This window comes from Rhipicephalus microplus, chromosome 4 (assembly GCF_043290135.1).
Source record: "Rhipicephalus microplus isolate Deutch F79 chromosome 4, USDA_Rmic, whole genome shotgun sequence".
Classification (NCBI taxonomy): Eukaryota; Metazoa; Arthropoda; class Arachnida; order Ixodida; family Ixodidae; genus Rhipicephalus; species Rhipicephalus microplus.
The window spans coordinates 123,423,783-123,440,365 of record NC_134703.1 but is presented as its reverse complement, the minus strand read 5'-3'; the positions used below and the strand labels follow the sequence as shown (position 1 = coordinate 123,440,365).

At 50.5% G+C, this 16,583-nt stretch overlaps 1 protein-coding gene across 5 annotated transcripts in view; it reads right to left on the bottom strand.

The window, feature by feature from the left end:
• The window catches only part of LOC119172339 (transcription factor 4), a 160,620-nt gene that overhangs the window by 83,013 nt on the left and 61,024 nt on the right, over positions 1 to 16,583 (bottom strand). The window contains exon 1 of one of the 5 annotated variants that reach the window (XM_075893615.1): positions 15,396 to 15,793. The exons of the other annotated variants lie outside the window; for them this stretch is intronic. Within the exon in view, the coding sequence (XP_075749730.1) occupies positions 15,396 to 15,653 (258 nt within the window). The 5' untranslated portion in view covers positions 15,654 to 15,793. Of the gene's footprint in view, positions 1 to 15,395; positions 15,794 to 16,583 lie in introns of those variants that run through there. 5 annotated transcript variants of the gene reach the window in all.

Sequence of the window (16,583 nt, the reverse complement as noted above, 5' to 3'; positions counted from 1 at the left end):
AATGCAGCTCTGTCAGTCATGACTTTTTTTGTTTTCTTTGTTCCTCTCTCCGCTTCACGAGCACTGCTCGCCTAATGGTGTGTCGGCCGAGGGGATTCAGGCGTGGGTGCTGCCCCGCACTGCATAGTGCCAGTGCACCCACACGAGTAGCGGCCGGGAAACAAAGGGAAGCCCTTGTGGCGGCAGGGTCACCCGCCCGCGCGCAGCAGGCAGATCGGAAGTCGCTAAGGGGGGGTTAGACGATGAAGAAGGACTTCGCCAACCACCAGAACGGCGGCAACGCATCGGGCACCGCCGCGATTCTGCCAGCTCGACGATGGCGACCGCGAAACGAATGCATGCTCACCGACGCGCCACTAGCCCATTTAAACAGGGCCGCGGGCAAGGGCAGGCGTTTACGGGACGGGCAACTTCTCGTGCGCGAACGGTCAGCTCTCTCTGGTATACAGGAGAGAAAGACAATGCCGCATCCGCGTATTTTAAAACAATATCTGGTTTCCTAATTATAATAAATGGCTTTAACCTCCTGAGACCGCGACATGACTGTGGGAGACGTTGTAGTGGACGCCTCCAGAAATTTCGACTGTCCGGCGTTTTTGTAAAGTGCACTGACATCGCACAGTACACGGGAGTGCAGCATTTCGCTTCCGTCGATATGCGACCGCAGCAGCCCGGGTCGAACCGACGACCTCCGTGCTTGGAGAGATCATTATTGCGCTCAAATCTTGAAGCACTGCGAAGCACACGCGAGGCACGAATCCTGCACCCACATAGCGATACCGAAAGCGCCAGTCACCGTGCGGTAAGCTGAGGGGCCCGAGAGAGGTATGTTCCGCAGCGCACAGAAGCTTTTTTTTTCCTCGGACAGCGGGAGTGTCGTGGGATAAGGAGAAAAAGGGCTGGCTGCAAGGCGACTAGCAATGGTGACAGATATAAATAACGAAACAACCAGAGAACGGTCCACGGGCGAGAAAAAAAGGACCCTGCTGAGTGCAGCAGCAGCAGCCGACGTGGGAAGCAGCAACCTACGGGCCAAGTAAAGACCATCGGCTGGCGGCCGCTTCGCCGGCGAGAACAGCCAAGAGAAGAAGCCGGAGTCGCATTTTGGCCCCAGAGTCAATTATCGATTCTCCATCTGGCGGCCATCCTCCTCCCGTTGGCCTAATGATGAGCGCTCTCTCGGCCAATCCTCTGCTCGGATGCAGCCTCTAACGACCTGTAGCCGAGCAGCTATGCCGCTACACCGCTCCACGGCCAAACCAACGGAGCCGAAAGAGAGAGAGGGGGGCGCGAACACCGACCGACCGGGGCTCGGCGACGACGAGAAAGGGTGGTTTCGCAGCGCTACTCTACCCCCATTCGTTGCAAGCTCCCCCCCCCCCCCTGCAGAACACCTACCACGCCGCGCTGCTCTTCACGCCTCTGTCTATTATAGTCGCCGAACGAAGAATAAAGAGGCGGAAGAAGAAGCGCCAGAATGGCTGCCGCAGATCTCTCACGGTGTATGCACACGGTCAATACTACAGTATATACCACCCAGACCATCGATGAAACGACCACGCGAGAGTAGTTTAGGTTAGGTCAGATTAGGTTAGCTTAGACCGGGGAAGGAATAAATCTGACCATTAAGTTTTCTAATTTCTCGCCCCTTATTAGTTTTGCACTTCGTCAACGATCTGATATTTACGCAGCTGCGGTACAACACTCGTGGCAAGCGTGATAGAAGGAATGGAAAACAACCGAAATGTTTATTTTCGTTTGGCTTTTTTTAAGCAAAACAACCAAACGAATGAGACCCTTGATATGTGTGCAGCCAATGTAATTTAATTTGATCCGTTGCCGAAATACCTGACGTTGTTACGGGTTTCCACTTCACGTTCCCTTATTTGCATTTATCAAAGCCGAGGGTTAAAACGAACTAAATACAAGACCACATGTACGGTAAGGTCACATTGAAGACGCTGTTTCTCGAATTGCAACGTGTCACGCCCGCCCACCACAAATGGGAGGAGGCACAAAAACCACCGGAAAAGAAAGACTATTCGCAGGCGTGATCACAACGTACGATGTGCTCCTCATTCCTTTTACTCTTTCACGCCATCTCGGTGGCTCTGAGCCATGCTCCCTTATGACGTGGAAAATTAAAAACGAGAGAAAAACGAAAACGTCCTCACCTCTCCCGCACCCTTTCTGCACCAAGACTACGATGAAGTGGTAACGACTGCTCTGCTGGCCTAGCGCTAATGCTCTTTACGAAGCGTGCCTCAACTAGCACCAAACCCCCCCCCCCCTCCAAAAAAAAAAAAAAAAACGGCGCCCGTGAGCGGCGGCGCCGGAACCAGGCGCGGTCGCTTCACTGCCGTCGCCACAGTCCTTGCGGGGAAGACAGACCTCGAGGGAGACAAGAGCGTACATTGCGAATCCGTTTAACCCAGTTTTTTCCGCCCGAGAGTCGATTCGGTGCGCAGGAGAAAGAAAGAAGCACACGCGCGACTGTTTCCGTAGCCAGAGCGTGGCGCGTCGGGAAGCAACACACGTTCCCTGTTGAAGATCGAGCAACCGACTCCCAGGAGGAAGCGAGCGGCGGGAAACGCACTCGAACATGACCCGAGTGCACCCTGAACTGGGATTTCAGTTCACTCGCGCGCCAATAATGTGGGCAGGAGGCCCTTAAAGAGAACGAAGGTGACGCTGTTCAGCGTTGCAACAGTTTGCTTTACAAGAAGGCGAAGCGTTTTGGAAAGAGAGTGAGAGAGCATAAGAAATTATGCATCTCCTAAGTTTCCTTTAGAGCTGCGTTCACTATTCACTACCGGCCCTGCTACCGTGGAGGACACATTTGGCAGATCATTTACTGACGGTCCTGCGGCATTTCAAAGGTGCAACTATGTAATTTAATTTGCATCGTCAAGAGTAAGTGCGATCCTATATACAGCGTTAAGTTAAGAAAGTCCTCGTAAAAATGGGTACTGACATTTTCGTGTAATATAGCTTAATTGCCGTTCATTTATCAGGCACGTGTGAGCAAGACGTCAAACAGGCACAGACGATGACACAAACGAACTATAGACGTCATTTAGAATGCTTTCGGGTGATTCTTTTTACACTGGTGGTTAAACTGGTTTAACACCAAATAATTATGAAAGACGCCGTAATAAATGGCTTCAAAACGTTATCCACTTGTGTTTCCTTTTTTTAAAGAAAAAAAGGGATCCAAGTAAACGGGACTGAAGCACATTCAGCTCAATCAAAAATATTCTCGGGTGAAACTGACAGTGTTGTGTTATAATGAGTTTTGCAGTCATTAAATTTCGACCATCGCCGAGCGATTAAAAAGGGCGGGGAAGATTGCAGAACGTAACGGCTTTAAATTTTGCCGGCTTCAAACCTGAGACAAACAGGCGCACCTTAGAAAGGGTGCTGTAGAAGACGCGCAGTTAAATTGACGCCGTGACACCATCAATACGTCGTAGTACACCAGCACCCCAAGCACAACTGGCAGCATAAGGAAATCAAAAATTGCCAAGGATATGCAGGGCCAGATAAGCACTTGATCCTCCCGACATTTTTCAACGTTGGGTTCCCCTTCGAAACTTTTACGAAAAGTGTTGCAAAAGGCAGAATTCTGGTTAGTCCGCGACAACACTCGCGAATAACAAATGGTACTGAACCAAACAATGGCGTTTCCAAACGAACAAGTCAAGAGACGCCGCGATTTCCGTATATAAGTAAAGCTCAACAAATGCGACTCGCACTCGATCAACTAAAACATATCTTTCTGCGAGGCCTGCTGATAAAGTCAAAGCGAACTTCCATCAACCTGGCGCATTGAGTCCTAAAAGCCTGTCATTAAAGAGGTGCACAGGATGTCGCACGTATGCGCGACGCCGAGCATCGAGCTGTGTTCTGAATGCGCGGAGGAGCAGCTAAGAGCTGCGGCATCGCCATTCACTCGGCCACCGAGATCTTTCCAAACGAATGCCCCCGACGACCGAGCAGGACCGTCAACAAGACAGCACCACTGTCACGCAAAAAAAAAAAAAAAAAAACTCGCGCAGCAGCCTCTCAATGAAAGCACAAGCCCTGCACCGTTATAGGCCGGCATTGCAGCAGCGACACGGCGCTTCGCCGGAGAAAGAAACGACAGTAATAAAAGAAAGTATCAACGAAGAAAAACGGCCCGCCGTCAGCGCGAACTCCCCCGAAGCATGACGCGATTTATCCCATGCACGACGGTCGCTCCCGCGAGCACCCTCCCCTCCGTATCCCTTCACATATAACAGCCGTCTATTTTCTCTTCTTACTTGGATCAACCTGCGCTAACGAATCCACGCGGCGCATGCAGCCTCCATCCCCGCGATGAGTGCCAGCTAGCTATAGCTGCAGCCATGGCGCCGGTGGATCGCCGCCATTTCCATAATGCTCCCGGGTCCCCCCGCAGAGCGTTCGGCAGAAGAGCGGACACACAAAGAAGTCATTACGGGGGCGCGCAGAGTCCGTGCCGCCTCCGGGTAGAGACGGCGCAGCACTGCGTCGCTCGTCTGTGCACCGCCGCTACTAGCAGCAGAACGGCCAGTGATCCTCGAGGAAGAAGGGTGTCGACCCTGCCTGTGTGTCTTTCTGTGTAAGTGTGAGTAGAAAAACAGCCGAAAATATATAGACGACAAAATATCGACGCTAATGCCTTATACGGGAGCTGCCACAGAAGCCAAGCTGGTGAAGTCAGCATGACAACATTGTGCGTGCGTGTGTGCGTCATTACCAATCATTGCAGTGCTAATTGCTGGCCAGCCTCGAGAGCCTGAAAGGCTGGCACCAGGCAGAGCCGATGGAAACAACCCATTACCGAGTATTTCATGGCAATTACAACACGACAAATTAACGAATTACCCAGTAATTTAGCATGCAGCGATATCAGAACTCACGTGGCTTCAAAGTTGTCGGTTCCCAGCGCATGTGACTCCGATCAGGTTTGCGTTACTAACCCACAAAATACCGCCCTATGATATGGTACACTATAAGGCGACCGAGTATGTCAAACGGCCGGCTGAAAAAAAAAAAAATCGCGCGCGATATGTGGTCTAATCGTCCCATCATTGCCGAGCAACTGTTCCTGCTCCACTGGGTCAAAGCTGCTCTGAATACGCTTTGAATCTGTGAAACTTGCTCAAAATGAAAAAAAAAAAAGAGCTTCCTCAAACTCCGCCACTGGCAATCAACATTAAAGAATCATGAATGCGATGAAATCCTTCACCGACTTTTCTGTCCGTGAACTCAAGCGTATAAGCCTGCGAAGTGCGCAGTGGCGAAACAGCACAGCAGGGGCATGGCAGAGGCTTCCCATTAAGCCAACTTGCAGATTCGCATGGCGGGCTACACAACGCACTGCAGTTGTTGAATGTGACAGATCTGGCAGTTGAATGTTACAGGTGAATGTTACAATTTCACGTCTCAACTCGCTCGAGAACCGTCTCGTCCATGCTTGAACGATGGCAGCCGTCCACGCGTGCGGATGCTAAGCACTTGACAGACAAATCAGGCGCTGGCGAGAGACTGAATGCTGCTGTAATAACAGCGCATAGTAAACTAACAAACAGTCGCTGTAACTTGCCCTACACAAACACTATCTTCAGCTTATAATAAACGGTATCAGTCGGCAAGCGCAAACGGTAGAGAGTGCGATAGAGGGCGAGTAAACACGGTAGTTGAATGTTACAGAATCTGTGTAGGAGAGCCCCGAAAAAAAAAAAGGGGGGGGGGGGACGAGAATCGGACATCATGTTGAACGCTATATGACGTTCGCAATAAACTCAATATTACGTGGATTCTACCGGCGCAAGCGCAATTACTCCGAATACGGCACTGAAAATGCAGACTACTCCTTTCTGCGCGAATATAACGGTGCACGAGTGTTACGGAGTACTCAAGATTGTCAGTGTAGGTGAGCAATGTTTTTGAAGGCACCGGGGTGCAGGCGAGACAATTAAAAAAAGAACACATAAAAAAATAAAAAGGTACCGTGCAACTGGCTGCCGAGGCAAGGCGCCTCGTATTATCGAATTCCTCAAATTAGTCAAAAAGATCCCATCTTTATCGATTACCGATCAGCAATACGACCACACTCAATGCACGCACAAAAAGCTGAGGCGACAATTAAAGCGGGTTGCCTGATATCGCAATAGTTTGGTTATTTCTTTAACGAAGCATGACAAACTTCTCCTTGCGTCTCTCTAAAAGCGTCCTAGGAGAGGCCCCTTCCCCGCTTCCTAGAAAGCACACTTCACGAAGCCTCGACGTAACGCGCGGCTTGGCTCGTTTCTAAGTTCCTGCCTCGTAAATCGTAACCGGACACGAACCCTCGACCCAGAGAGAGGGGGAAAGCAGGGCATCGCCCAAGACGAACCGCCGCGGCCTCCCGTCTTCCTCCTATAGTCCCGGAAACGCTCTCATCGCCCACGCGAGGCGAAAACGACGAACACCGGAAAGACGAAACAGTGCGCGACACAGAAGCTAAGCGAAAAGGCAAACCGATACGCACAAATCAGCTGGGTGTTCGTAGCACTCCTACGACTAAATGGGCCGTAAAGGACGCACGCTGCTAGGATTTAAGCTCCCAACACCACGATATCACTGTGAGAAGCACCAGCGCGGAGGGCTCGGGAAGTCTTGGCGACCTGCGGTTTTTTATCGTGCACCTAAATCTAAGTATGCGGGCCTCAACTACTTTAGCCACCATTACAAGTGCGGGGCCTGTAAACGAAGCATTCCTTTCGGCCCAGCGGTACTGAGAACTCTACGAAGACCGACCTTTCAAAGTGACCCTTTTAACAAGAGTATATTGAAGGTGCCCGGGGATTTCGTTTTAACTGCATTTCACAGTAGCTTAGTTTAAAAGAACGCGCCTGAGTTAGGGAAACGTGTATTTTTTTTTAATCTAGATAAGCAGCTTATTGTGCGTCAACTATACCGAAAAACATTAAAAAATATACTGGCGGCGAGCTCAACACGAGCGATGTGTTAATGCGTGATTCACTAGTCAACAATAAATAATTAAAACACTCTCGTATACATGACAAATGCATAGTAACTCTACTAAACAGAGCAAACGTACGTATACAATGGAAAAGAAAGAGAAACTATTTTCTACTGTGCATTTATGTCCTATTGTGTGAGCTCATTCCCCCCATCAGATCTCTCGGCTTTGTAAGCACATTCGAACGATCCCACGAAATAAATGCGTGTGTTCTGAATCTCCAGGTTCTGCAGTGAGCAACAGATAAACGAAAGCTTCGGAGTTCCACATGTCAAACCCAGAATATGAGGCGTGTCACATAGCAAACGAATCCAGATTAATTTTTGACCACCTAGGATCCTTTTAGGGAATCCCGAATGCGTACAAGGGTATATTCTTGCATTTCATCCCCGTCCAAATACGGCCACTGTGGCAGGCATCCGAACCGGCGTCTTCGAGCTAAACAGCGCGCCACTTGAGCCACTAAGCCTTCTCTCTCTCTCTTCTTCACGGCGACGCCGAATTGAGAGATCAAACCACGTCGCGATCGCGGTACATACACTCCCGCACTAAGCTTGCACGCCCCCTCGAGATTATATATAAAACGAAAAACTACGCTTCTTCCATTATATTCGCAAGCACCGCGGAACGCCGCCGCCCATAATGCAATCTCGGATCGGCGGCCACCGCTGTTGCGGGGTGCCAATAAATTCAGCGGGGGCCTTCCCCGTTTCACCAGGCCCGGAATAAATCAATGAGCTAACAACACGACGAGATCCTTCTTCCGACAAGGCCCCCTCTCTGCTGGCGGCGGCTGCCGATCTCGCGAGCAAACACATCGACGCCCCCGCAAAACAGCAGCGAATCTTGGAAGCGCCGCTGCACAAAGGCAGGGAGTAAGGAATAACACCATAAAGTGTGAGTTTTACGTCCCGAAACCGCGATATGATCATGACGGACGCCGCTGTGAAAAGACTCCGGAGAGCTCGACCCCCTTCCTTAATGCGCGCCTGAATCAAAGTACACGGGGCCTCTGGCATTTTCACCTAACAACGAAAATGCGCACGGCCGGGACATTTTGGTCAGCATGTCAACTAGCGGGTACTGCAGGGGAAAGAAAAGGAGAGGCTACGGTAGCACTCATCTAGAAAGCCGGACCAGGATTCGTGAAAATACATCTTACGCTAAAGATTATCCTTATATGGGAACATTTCAGCCAATCACAATGCGGAACATGCCACCGAAGCTAGCCGACCAACAGGGCGAACGCAATTACGAGAGAAATTTTGTGGGACCACAGCTAAGGGCTTATATAAGATTAGCATTTCCAGCCAACTTCGGCCAGCTTGGAGACCCACCAGGCGCTGATCGGATACGGCCGTCGCACTGCTCAGCACGTGGACGCGGGTTCGTATGAAGGCCACGGCAGTCACTTTACGATGGGGAGCAGAAATTTTAAAAAGAAGTAAACAAGAAAAAAACTATACAACCTGTGAATATAGATATGGGCGTTAGATGAGACACCAACCACGGTAAAACTGAAAGCAGCGTTTCCCAATAAGGCGTACCGGATAATCAGATTATTTCGCCTTCGCCACGTTAAAACAAAAGAAAATATGAAGAGAAAAAAAAAGAAAGAAAAATGGCCTAGAATTTATATTTTGCCCACTTTTGCGCGTCGATTCTGTTGGCCACATAAGCACTGTAACGTGACCATTTAACCAACAATAAATAAATTTAACATGACGAATCAGTTGTGCGAAGGCGTACAAGACAACGAGGGTTTCGGTTTTTTTATAAGTTTTTCGTCGTAGATACAAGTGGGGATCGCCAACACGCCCCGAGCACCTTACTAATTCCGACGCGATACGTCACCGATGGGCGGTCAAATGATGCTGCACCGCTGCCGCAGGGCGTAAATCCGCATATTTTTCTAACGCCATTTTTGACTACCACACGTCGAGTCTGAAAGCCGCTCGACTTTCTCTCCCCTTTTTAGTCCGCACTCTCATGTTACCGAAAGATATCAATTAACGATTACCCTCCTCCTAGAACAATAAACCCTTAACAGCCGCTGTCAAACGGTTAGTCTGTCACGCATCATCGCGTTTGGCACGTGCATCCGATGCCACGCCCGACTTGTCGATACCACGTAGTACAGAAAAACGGCGCGCCCGTTCAGAACAGGTGCGATCGCGCAGTCGCCGACAGGTCAACGGTCACGTGGCGGGACGAGAAGGGAACGCCATCCGCTTTATTACCGAATTTCTTTTTTTCTCGCACGGCCAAACGGAAACGCTTACGACATAGCACACACGCTCGTGCGCACATTAACACTCCGAAACTCGCATCAGCACGACATTCATGGGAGCCTGAACTATATAGCCTCCTCGTCTCCGGTGACAAAAGCTTCGTCAGGCGAGTAGGGGGAGGAGATTGCTGCAGTGTCGTTCACAACAGTGACGTCACGCAATCCAGGGGATGCACTGGGATTGCACGATTAATGAGAAGGACGTAACCCGCCGCCACACCTGTACCATCCGCTCGATCAGCGCACACGTCGTTTTACAGACTGAAGTGATCGAAGCAAACAAAACGAACGATGAAAATGCGAGGTCGACGATCTTTTTTTTTTCCCTCACCGTCCATATAAAACGAAAAGAGACAAAAACCGCCACCTGTACTTCGCTGTGTGTACGAATCATTTAAAACACGTCGTATATACACTCTAAACGTGCGGCTCACTAAGTGGACGCATAATATATGAAGGACCGTACGCTCGCCAGATACGAGCTGTCTCACAAATTAAACGCGTTTCATGTCACGTTTTTCTTTATTTCATGGGCGAAGCTCCTCTTAGTCCAACATTGGCCTGCGTCAGGCGTAATTAAGACAGAGAGACAAACAGACGAATGCTTCGTTCCACTAATCATCATTCACTCCGTGGATATGCTGCGAATTTTTTTCTCTATCTTTTGCTCTCTTTTTCTGATAGTCTCACCATACCGGCCCGATTGTCAACGGTTATCCTCAATGGAGCTCACGGCCAGTTGCCATTAGATGTCACTGCAGCGAACAAGTTAAACGATTTAAAAAAAAAAAAAGAAGGCCGAAAACGAGGCGGGTTTACGAATGACTCCCTACGCCAGGACGACAACAGAAATTTTCCAACGAACGCAAGAAAGACGCAAGCGGGTTTGAGTCAGTAGTCGACATGAGCCGGTCTACGCAAATTTACCAATCTGTTTGCGCGATTCAATCGGGCATTTGGGGTCAGTTAAACAGGAAGCTCGCATTTCCAGAAGCTCAATGACGTTTCCGGCCCCACAGTCAATATCCACACAACTAGAGTAGCTGGTACAAGGTGCTATCACCCCCCCCCCCTTTTTTCTTCTTTGATATGCGTCGATTTCCCCAGTTATAACCAATTTCCCCTGACGACTGAAGTTATTACCTTTAATGAAGTTCATCACCGCTCAAAATTCGCTTACCGTCATTCTAGCACATTTAATTTAATAATTTCAAGCTTGCAACGAGTAAACAAGACACACGAAGGCTTCAAAATTACCCAGACTGTACTCGAAAACAGTCCCCCAAACCGAAGCGCCACCGAAACAAAACGCAGGTGCACCCGCCAAACACCCTCCAGCCAGGTGTTCCAGCCCAAACATGCGCTAGATGTTTGTCGAGCGAGTTACCTGCAATGCTGCTAACCGGGCAGCAGCAGGTGTTAAGGAGTTATCAAGAGCGAGGAAGCGAGCGCATCCGGTTTTTTTGGCCCCGTATACATGCATACCTCCAGGGGCCAACGTCACACGCAATGATCAAAGCCAACGGCCGCAACGACGCATTCGGTGAGACACTAGCACAATAGACCAGGAGAATAAAAAAGAGCACTGACACAAAAATATTCCATGTTTTGTTTTATTTATTTTTTTCTAAGAATAGGTAGCTTACGACCCACTTATGACGGCTGCAAACCTCGTTTGCAGCGACGGTTATTTATTTAGAGATGTTTTTAGAGCGGCCAGTCCCAGTTTCAGTGAGCACAGAGCTAGGCAGAAGGAGTCCCCCCTCCCCCTCACACACACACAGCTTGTCACGTGACCTTGCCAAACTGTGATGTGGACGTCGAGCGCGAGCGGGGGGCGCCGCACTGACAGCCAGAAGACGCGAAGCCGCAGGCACGACGTGCACATTAAAATCGATTTTAAGTGTGTTTTACACTTTATTGGCCCTTGATATCTCGTAGCTGTCGCGTATGTCCCAACATAAATCGGCCTGACTCGTTACCTCGCCTTCGAAATTTCGTGTCAGTGCTGCTACGAAGAAATACTGAACAAAAATTGCAACTTATGAAAACAACAAAAGTTTTACCCAGAGGCCGCGTCTGTTCCGATGCGAAGAGTTAATTTCCCGTATTTTCTTCTTTAACATTTGGCTGCATTTCTGAGGGAATGTCAGCGCACGGCGGCTGCACGCAAGCTCTAGTGACGTCACAATCGTCCAGGCGCGTACAATGTGCACATGTCCCCATCCTCTTCCCTTTGTACACCTCTCCTTTCATCCCACTCTCCCCCTTCCACAAAGGCGTTTAAAGCCGAACCCCACAAGCGCGAAAACGCACAGGACAGTAACGAAACAGTGCATTCGTGCGACGAGTAGCCTGGTCGTTCTCGCGCGATCTCTCGGTTTTTTTTTTTTTTTTCAGATTAGAAAACCATCGCCCATCACCCGGAAGTGATGTACTCAAACCGTCGGAACACGATGTCCATCAGTGACGCAATGCCGGTTGTCTCCGCGTGTCTACGTTCGGCCGAGTCACGTGTGCACAGCAAATAAATAACACGGTGTTAAGGCACACGCACATAAAAAAATACTCAAAGACAATAAGAAACACATTCTTTCCCATTATGCAACAACGCAATGTATATTTTTACACTGCACGCCACTGACTACGCGGCATTTTCGGTACGAGTGGACGGCCTCACGCGAGCAACAGTGGAGTTGGCTCGCCGAAGCTGTCGCGTGAATGAGGTTTGCCTGTATGGAAACACGACTGTTCGCGCGAAAGCGGTAACATCACCTGGCTCGTTACTGTCACGTGGATTCTCGCAATTGTGGGGTTTAGCCTTCACCCCGGCCAGGAAGTACTCTTCGCATGCCGCTGCTGCTCGCAGTGGTTCTGAGAACCATGGGAGGGGGGGGGGGGGCGTTGAGACGCGGGCGACGGATAGCATTGTTGGCATGCCCGTTTCTGACGTGTTTAAAGACGCCAAACGTCAGCACTAGTTGTTCCCGGCGTGGCAGTTTGTGAAAGGCGCATTAAATTCATCGATTTCATCTAGTTTCTGCCTGAATTGGATGTGTCTATCGATTTCAGCACCCACTCTTCCAATTGACCCGAAATCTCAGTGGCAAAAATTTAGTTCAGACTCCCTTCTAAAAGTACTACTGAAATAAACTTCGAAGAGGAGATGACGTGTGGGACAGATTTCTGTGGACACACACGCACCACCTATAAGCAACGTCAACGAATAACACAGCCGGGACCACGTGTACAATCAATTTTAAGGTGCAAGTCACAGGTCCGCGCGCGAAATGGGCCTTTGCTTTTTCGTGGAACCGACTGCCACCTGCGCCACGAGTTTGTGCGACTGCCGGGATCGTTGCAAGCGCTGTCCCCCTGGCTGACCTCTTGAGCACAGAACAGGTTGGGCTAATCTCGTGAGGCGACGTGCGCGAGCATGGTTGCTGCTCTGCCACTGATGTTCCGAGAAGAAAGTTGGTTGCAAGTGACACCCTTCCTGTTTCTAATTTTTCTACCATGATAATACGCCTCTTTGTGTATTTCAGAGAGCTAGACCAGACGGGTTTCCTTCCATTTCATTTCGCTGACCTTTTTAAGGGAAAGCGCGAGCAAGCTCGCACGACAGTACAAAGGCATTGTCGCGGCAGCGCATATTTCTCTCGCGGGGGATGGGGGGGGGGGGGGGGGTGTTCGAATATTCACGTCTTCGAAGAAGTCAATAGAGAGTTTTAGCAAGCTACGAAAACAGGTTCGGAAATACGACACGGTTCCTTTCCGTACGCGCGTATAGCAACCGTGACTTTTCGTCTTATTAGTGTGTGCCACCACGGTCGTTCAGTCCGGGCGTACTTTTGCGATCTCCCCTGTTCGTCCTGTTCGCGAGGCGTACCGACAGGAAATATAAAGGAATGCGAGGGGGCAGCGACACTAAGCACGTGTCACCGTTCGACACCACCCAGCATCTTTACCAGCCGAGGGCCTAAGATGGCGGCCAAGGCGAAGTGAATGCAAACTATTCCTCAATTCCAATGGCGGAGCAAGTTTCTCTGTGCTCTTTTTCGCGGAAAGTGTGCCCTAATGACAGGGTGTAAGCGGGAGTCAAGTGTTCCAGTGAGAGAGTGTCGGAGTGGATTCAGAGCGGGAGCGACTCCGAGGGTCAGGAAAAGCTGCTCCGCCGAAATCGGTGAAGTGAACCCCCCCCCCCCCCCCACCCCCCAAGAAAAAAAAAACATTGAGTGTACCGAAAGTCGGCGTCACAGCTCCAGTTCCTGTGCGACCTGAGAAAGCTCCAGTTCCTGAGAAACGAATTGTGATCGTCGTGTTGCTGAGGCTAAAACTAATACGTATGAGCGGTAGTTAAACATGATTCGGCAGCGGAATCGAATCACTACACGCAAGGCATTCTTGGTAACTCCAGGATATTCGCTTTCCCCTTGCTTCCAGGCTTGCTCAGGCGGCGCGAATTCGGAGGTGTTGCTCAAGGCCAGAGTCGAGTGCTCGCTCAAAGAGTTAATCGACTGCTCCGACTCTGTCATTGCAGTTCAACATATGTATCGCCAAAATGAAGACCTGATATTCGTTTCGACAAGCTCGGAGACGTCGGCGCGATATTTAAAAATGACACGGCGGCCTTGCTTTTCCTCTGTATCAATAAACATACGACGGCGAAATTGACGACTTTAGATTTCACCCAGCACACTTTGTCAACGTCCCTCGTTTCACCTCAGTGAAACTTTAACGTAATAAGTACACCAACATGACGGCTTTGATGAGGTCAATGTCGCCGCTGGAACGTTTCTGGCTTATGCACACAAATAACGGAAGTGTACGCGATGTACCACCAGTGACGTCACAATGTTCACGTTTCACCGCGTTCGTACTACAACTTTGGCATTGTTTCAGTCTGTGACCGCGAATTCACGAAATACCTTTCTCACATAAGACACAGCACTGTCGTACATACGTAGTCTACACATCCACACTCACAACTGATAGACATGCGCCCGCACTAAAAACATGGCCGACAAGGAACGAATACTAGCGGTGTGCATCGGAAAAAAAGGAAGGAAACACAATGGGTTTTCGCGGGCAACCGACCGCAACGTCAGCGAGCTTCTCGGAAACGACGCAGTCGCAAACAATGGTGAAATAAGAGTCTCAGTAGTCGGCGCAACGCGTTGAGAATGCCCGGCAGCTAAAAGGAACAACGGCACAGGTATCGAGGCTGCTGTGACGACAATGGCCCGGCTTCGCTTGCCGCAACAAAAACACTGCACAAATAACGAATGACCGAAAAATAAAAATTCGGTGGTTCTAGTACCTCGAATAGAGCGTCTTTTCTCTGTCTGCGTCCTACAAAAAAAAAAACAAAAAAAAGCCGCGTACGATAGACCCGAAGACACCTAGTCGCAAAATACGCAAACGGGGTGCCGCCTCGCGTAAACGTCGGCTATTCAGACGACGTCGCCGAAGATGACTGCGGCGCGACTTCAACCCCAACAAAGGCGACGCAATCTGCACGCGAAACGCCGGTTTCTTCAAAGCATCGTGGAATCGTTTGAAAAATGCGATAGTGTTCATACAGGGCGGCCCCCTGCTTCACGCGCGACACGGTTCTACAGCAGAGGACGTGAGGTAGTAAAGCGACAAAAAAAAAAAATAACGAGCAGTAAACGCGGAGTTTCAGTGATGCTACTCCGACGTTTCAAAACTACGCGCGAGACACGACATTTTTGGGAAGGAACCGTTACAGTTTGTATACAGTAAGCCGATAACGTGTTCGGCAATCAGTGCTGTTGCGTCACCCACAGCTGGGGGTCACAAAATATGGCCCCGCATACTTTGCGAACTTCTAGTATTAGGGCTTCTAGGGCACGTCAAAGTATGAACATGTAGGACAGTGGACCTTAATCATGCGCAAAAAAAAAATCGTAACACGGCACATCACGAGGCGAGTCGTTCTTGCCGCCATTGTCGGGTAAGGAAGGCCATTAGGCAACGAAAAAAGAAGGAAAATGAAAGGTCATGCACGGTATCCTCCTCGCCCCCCAATCGTCCCCTCAATGAGCTCACCCGATAACGCGCCGTAGGAGTTTGGTGGAGTTGTGGACCAGGAGACTGGTGCTGCGCATGTTGTAGGTGTTGGTGGCCGTTGACGATGCCACCATTGCCGTTGACAAGGCCACCGTTGTCGAGGTGGTGGTGGTGCTGCTGCTGCTGGTGGTAAGCGCCGGGCGACGGCGCCATCATCAGCTGGTGTAGCTGTTGGTGCATCTGAGCGCCACCGGCTTCGAGATAGCCCTGGCTGCCGCCCCTATCGTAAGGGTACATGACGACGACGACGAGGTTGGCTCGGTAGCGCACTCGCACCACATCAAGCGCGCGCAATCACCGCGGCGTAAACATCACCACAGCGCGGCTGGACACCACAGCGCGGACGGACACCCAAGATGCGCGATCACCGATGAGAAGGTCGACAAATCTCTTCACACTTGTCGACGACGGCGAACGAAGCACTCGGGGACACTGCACCAATACTGGATACGGCCGGGAGAAATGAAAAGGCAACGACACCTTTTGACAACCGCGCAGCTTGGCCTCACCACGAGGCAGTAGAGGCGGGGGGAAATCGAGCACGTCTGCACCGCACCACGCGCTACTAGCGTTTGAGTGGAGTTTCTGCTGCTGCTGCCAGGCAAGGAGGAGTCGCTCGCTCCGACGACGTCACAGAGCACGCGGCAAGGAGGCAAAACGCTGCGGAGAAGGTGCTTTGGCCCAGCGCTGGCGCGGAAACAAAGAGAAGAGAGGAGGAGGAAAATGTCCCCCTTCTACAGCCCCCGCCCGAGCCACCTAGAAAGGAGGAAGAAATAAAAGGGGAAGGAGGAAGAGACGAAGCGTGTTTGCCGGTCGCGCTGTGGCACCCGTGCTTCGGGGAAGCCCTCTCCCCCTCCCTCTTGTTCATACTCCCGACCCGTGTGCGGCTTCGTTCGGGAGGGAGCAGCAGCGCGGTGCATTTCGGTGGTGAAGGAGGACGCGCCGGGATGAGACAGAAATACGAAGAAAAAAAACAGAATAAAAAGAGAGGAAAAAATGAAACATGTGGAGGGAGGGGGCAAAATAAAGGAAGGCGCACCGAAATCCAGGGAATAGCACGAATAGCGGGATGCAAAGGAAGACAAAAAGAAGAAAATGTCTGCCGCCGGGCCAACGAGAGTGAAACGAGACTGGGGGGGAAGCATCCGCACAGAGACGAAAATCCCT